Genomic DNA, 5692 nt, shown 5'->3' on the forward strand with positions numbered 1-5692 from the left:
GAATACCCTAAAAAATTGATAACTACAATAGATTAAACTAAAAAGAATATATAAATACATGAACCCTACAATAAAATACCAAATTTGGAAGATCTAATCAGACAAAATCAACAAAATTAAATTAGAAATTAGAATATTAAAAAGAACAACTAAGGGTAAATTCTGCAATTATTCAATCACTGCAAAAAGAAAAGGGAAAAGTCATTAAGCCCTTTTTACGGATAAGATGCAGATGAATGATCTCCTAAAGATTTTGTAAATAAATTGGTCCAAAAAAGGGCACATTACATTGAAGATTTTAATAAATGATGAATTTTGATTGGAAACATTTGCTTTATTTTATATTAATTGTCTCAAAAAATGACTAATTCCTACAAACTATTATGAGAAAACTATTGAATTTGCAAAATTGGCAAATGGTTCAAAATTTCACAAATGTAAAGGTATTTAGTAATATTTGTCTTAAAACCACACTTTTATTAGTTAAAGATATTAAAAATCAATAATATTAGGAACACCATTCATCAACCTCATAAAATCTTAGGAACTTCATCTTTTGCAAGATCAAACTCCAAAGAACTCAAGTTGAAACTCAACAATTTGCTTTCTCAATTAAAAAGACAAACGTACAATTTTGTATTATTATGATCTAAAAAGATAAATAATATGTGGTTTATGATATTATTTAGAAATTTAGAAATAAATATATATATATATATTAAGGGAAATTGGTGACAACACAAAATTTTAAAGTGCTTACTAAATTTTAATAATATTATCCATCTTGATAACTAGACACGTCGATTAGGTTGGACCAAATGGAGGTCTAGTTCGAAGCATAAATTTAAATCCCAATCCGATATTGTAGCATACCAAATTTAACCTATGAACCTTTCTGGTCAGGCTATAGACTTTAATATTAAGCCAATGGGCTGGCCTAGCCCTGCCTGTTACTATTTAAAAAAATCAGACGATAGAAGGGTTGTCATTCTACTAAAGCAAAAGCTTTTAAGTTTTTTTTTAATTTTTTAATTTATTTATTTTTCTTTATACAAACCAATCCAACTCTTCATCAATTTGAATTTTTCTCAATCTCAATTCTTTCATTATATTCTCAATCTCATTTTCTTTCATCAACTTTCTTTCGAAAATTATTTAAATTCACAAATAATAATTTTTTTTTGTTTATAATTTCATTTTCATTACGAGATATTAAAAATAAATCCAATATCAAAAGAATTCAGAGATTTAGATGTTAAAAATAAGTAAATAAATGGTATAGTATATATATTTTATTTATGTTTGTAATGTATATAATATGTAAATCAATTTATTTGTACTGTATTATAAACTTATAATATTTTTCATCATGTAACCACAATATTTTTTTGTCACAAATGAAGAATTATGAATAAAATGTTTGAGGTATTGTTTTCGATTTTAATAATTAAAAAATAATTTGTATTGAAAAAATTTAATTAAAATTTTAAAAAAAATTTATTTAAATGGCCAACCCATTTATATATAGGGTCGAGTTTTAGGCTTTAAAAAATATATGGGCGAGCTAGATTTGAAGGCTCATTATTGTATGGGCCTTGGGCCTGACTAGGTCCATAAGCCCAATGGGCCAAGCCGGAGTTGACCCAACCCAGCCTGACCCATTGCCACATTATGATCTAAAAGGGTAAATAATATGTGGTTTATGATATTATTTAGAAATATATATATATATATTAAGCGAAATTGATGACAACACAAATTTTTAGAGTGCTTACTAAATTTTAATAATATTATCCCTGTTGATAACTAATGGAGTATAATTTGTTTATAAGAGGTCGTTTGGTTTCAAAAATTTAAAAATTATCTTGGTAATATATCTTTTATTACTTACATTACCTTATTTAGTTTGTCAGTAATAAAATATTATGGTAATCTTCTATTTTTAATGCTGACGTGACATATAATATAAGTAAAAATCTGATTACCATCTTTATTATAGGTATTAAAAAATTACCAAGGTAATCTTGATTTTATTATACTTATATTATTATTTATTATTTTTTAGGATAAAAATAAATTTATTTTTAATTAATATAACAAATAATATAAAAAATATTTAAAAATAATTATATTCAAGGCTATTTAAGTAAAATAATTTATTATTATTGTTTTATTACCTTTAATCAAACATAATAATTATTTATACTTACCAAATTTTATTAAGTATAGTAATAATTTATACCCAATAACCTTTTAATAATCTACCTTGATATAAAACATTATCCAAATGCCCCTAAGGGCACTCAGATTTCTTCTATACAGTGGTAGCTGTTAAAGAATATTCCGCCGTAGAGAGCGGAACGCAGCCGCTGAAAGCGGTGTTAGAGATGGCAACAAACGGTTAGAAAAAGCAAAGCAATAACCACATAGGTGGCCTCTTTTAATTGGATAATGTTAATAATAGGGAAAGTTAGTTGACGAAAATGGCGGGTAAGAGAGAGAAGCACCCGCAAGTCTCAACTGAATTTTAAAAAAGAGGATTATGAGCATGGAAAATTTTGAAGTGGATTTGATTTGTCTCTGAGCTTGTGTTGTTCGTGTCTCTTCTTCCCCCTTCCCCTTCCCTGAATGCTTACCAGTGTTCAGGGTATAGATAAAACTTTTCTTTCTCTTTTTCTGCATTTTTTTACCTGTTTTTGTTGATGTGAAATTTCAGTTATTAAGCATTTGATAATTGTGTTTTATTGTTTTTGTTGCAGAAATTTTGGCGATTTGCGAGCGGAAGAGCGAGGGAATGATATGTTAGTGTGTTGTAGTTTGTTGTCATTTTTTTGTTTTTCTTCTAGTATATATGTTTGTGGAAATGTGCAGGTTTATGTATACATATACGTATATATAATTCTTGTTTTTGCAGGTCATCAAATACAAATTCAAGAGATAGAACTCAGCACTTTTACAACAGCAATGCCAATATTCTGTAAGAATTGAATAGATAATGTTTTAATTACTACCCATATTGATAAACTTGATTGAAAATAATTCTTAATCAATGATTGTTTTATGGTGATAATTGAAGGTTTGATTGATTGAAGTGCAGAAATGTGATGGGTCATCTCCCAAGGAAGACTAATTATCAGGCAAAATCACTCTGAGAAAAACTGCTCTTGGTATGAACAGTTTCCATTCTCATCTGCATAAGACTCTGTGAGATGGCAGTAGCCATCGATCCACATCATGGATTCAAGCCGTTTAATCGATCCCAGAAATGCAGACTCCAATCCTTCACTCAGTTTGACTACAACATTCTTGAACTTAATCAAACCAATCTTGCCCACTCTTTAAAACATGCTTTTGAAGTTGCTAATATTCACAGAAGTTTCTCCACCCCTTGCCTTTCTTTAGCTAATAATATAGAAGACGAATTTGACACCAATCAGCAGATTGAAATTGTTGGCGGCAGAGGAGCTCCTCGAGTGCGTGCCCTTGTTGTTGAAGTTGCTATAACTCTGGCTTCTAGTGTTGAACCAATTCCAGTCTCAAGTGGCCTTGGTGGTGCTTACTTTTTGCCTGACCAAAATGGTGACATTATTGCTGTGGCAAAACCAGTTGATGAAGAGCCTTTAGCCTTCAATAATCCTAAAGGGTTTGGGGCCCTCATGCCTGGTCAGCCTGGTGTTAAGCGTTCAGTTCGCATAGGCGAAACTGGAGTCCGAGAACTTGCTGCTTATCTTCTTGACCATGATGGGTTTGTTGGTGTTCCTCCCACAGCTTTAGTCAAAATCTCACCAGTTGGGTTCAATGTAAATGATGCATCACCAATTACAAACAAACCCTTTAAGATTGCCTCGCTTCAACGCTTTGTGGATCATGAATACGATGCAGGCGAGATAGGTTCTTCTAGCTTTTCAGTAGCTTCAATTCACCAGATTGGTATTTTCGATGTAAGAGTTCTAAACCTTGATAGGCATGCCGGAAACATGCTTGTTAAAAAACATAGTACGCATGAAAATTATGGTGGTGAGACAGCAGAGCTTGTGCCCATAGACCATGGATTATGCTTGCCTGAGTGGCTTGATGATCCATATTTTGAATGGCTGCATTGGCCTCAAGCCTCCGTACCCTTTTCGGATTCTGAACTTGAGTACATTAGCAATCTTGATCCATTAAAAGATGCAGAGATGTTAAGAACCGAACTTTCTTCTTTAAGGGAGTCATCGATCCGGGTATTTATCCTTTGTACCATTTTCCTGAAGCAAGCTGCTACTGCTGGCCTTTGTCTAGCTGAAATAGGTGAAATGATGACTAGGAAGTTTTGTGGTGACGAAAATTTGAGTGTGTTAGAGACTTTCTGTGCAAGAGCTAAGGAAAAAGTAAGGAATAAATTAGACGAGGAGGCGGAAGACGAGAAGAACAATGATGAGAACATAGACAAACAAGAATCTGAAATGTTTCAATTCGATATTGAAAATGAGGACATTTCCAATGATGCTATGGATCTTCCTCAGCTCTTACAGAGCCCACCTGACACGTCTAATCATATCAAAGCCGCAAGTTTCTTATCCGTAAGATCAATGCCGCAGCTACAAGAGGCTGCAGTGTCTTCCTTATACGAGGAAAACATCCCTTGTTATGACGATGACAATGAAAATAATACAAAATGTATCAAAGAAAAGGGTGGTAATGGTGGAAGTGAAAACAACAAAGCAGGAGGATTTGCAAAGAGCATGAGTTTCTCAGCGAAAAGTTACGATGGTGAAAGCGGGGGAATCAGTTTTGGAGAGATGAGCGAAAGTGAATGGAGACTGTTCTTGGAAAAATATGAGGAGGGTTTGCCTCAAGTATTTGAAGAAACAAAGTGCATGAGATTGAAACAAAGGTTGGGAACTTCGTGCAAGTTCTGAGGAAGATGCCAAGGGGGAAAAAGACTGACTTTATGAGATGGGAACACTTTAAGGGTTTGTATTTTATCAAGTTACTGTAAAATTTGCCCGGATGACCAAACTAGCTTAGATTGAAGATATTTATCCATATATTTACATAATTTAGTAAGATACCATATGGGAAATGGGATAGGCAAAACGCCATCCTTTCCCACGATTGTTTTTCTTTCTTTTGTGTTATCAGTCATTGTTCTTTAAGATCGAAGAAGAATAACCAATTGTCCGTTTGAACATCATTTGATTTTGTAATGGTTTCATTTGGAATTCAAAACATTCTTGTCTATTTCGTTATTTGTGCTATCATATATAGTGCTTTATTTCATTATAACTTTACGAACACATTAGCTAGTTTTATGTAAGAGTTATATGATGACAATGGAGCAGGTGGGATCGATTTTCCAATCCTTGTTCTTGTCCCTTTAGAAAGATCTTTGTTGGGATTTCTTATAAGATATACATTGATTCTGCTTTTATTTGATAAAAAGTAAAACTAGATAGATGTATAATCCGAAATCAGTTTTTTATGGACATTATGTGATAATATTGTAAATGTTCATTACACTTAATATTTGGTTATTTAATTTGGGTTATAAAGTGTGGGCTATTGAAATTTATTAAGCTTTTAATGAGAGGACTCAATAAACTTATTATAGATAAAGGGCTAGATTCCCTTTCTAATACATAGAGGCAACATACGTATTGTAACGCCCCTTAGTGAAGTACTGCCCTCCAGAGGATTGCATTTCTAATAT

The 5692-nt window shown here is 32.2% G+C and overlaps 1 protein-coding gene across 1 annotated transcript; it reads left to right on the forward strand.

The window, feature by feature from the left end:
- The first annotated feature begins 3083 nt into the window (after window positions 1-3083).
- LOC123198322 (phosphatidylinositol 4-kinase gamma 8) lies at window positions 3084-5176 on the forward strand. Its single transcript, XM_044613008.1, has one exon. It carries the CDS (start codon window positions 3210-3212, stop codon window positions 4899-4901), a length of 1692 nt encoding a protein of 563 aa, XP_044468943.1. The 5' UTR covers window positions 3084-3209; the 3' UTR covers window positions 4902-5176.
- Window positions 5177-5692: the final 516 nt, after the last annotated feature.

The sequence above is a fragment of the Mangifera indica genome, chromosome 15 (assembly GCF_011075055.1).
Source record: "Mangifera indica cultivar Alphonso chromosome 15, CATAS_Mindica_2.1, whole genome shotgun sequence".
Classification (NCBI taxonomy): domain Eukaryota; kingdom Viridiplantae; phylum Streptophyta; class Magnoliopsida; order Sapindales; family Anacardiaceae; genus Mangifera; species Mangifera indica.

Excerpts from the sequence above, each read along its gene's own strand:
- LOC123198322 (XM_044613008.1), top strand. The coding sequence starts at position 3,210 with ATGGCAGTAGCCATCGATCCACATCATGGATTCAAGCCGTTTAATCGA.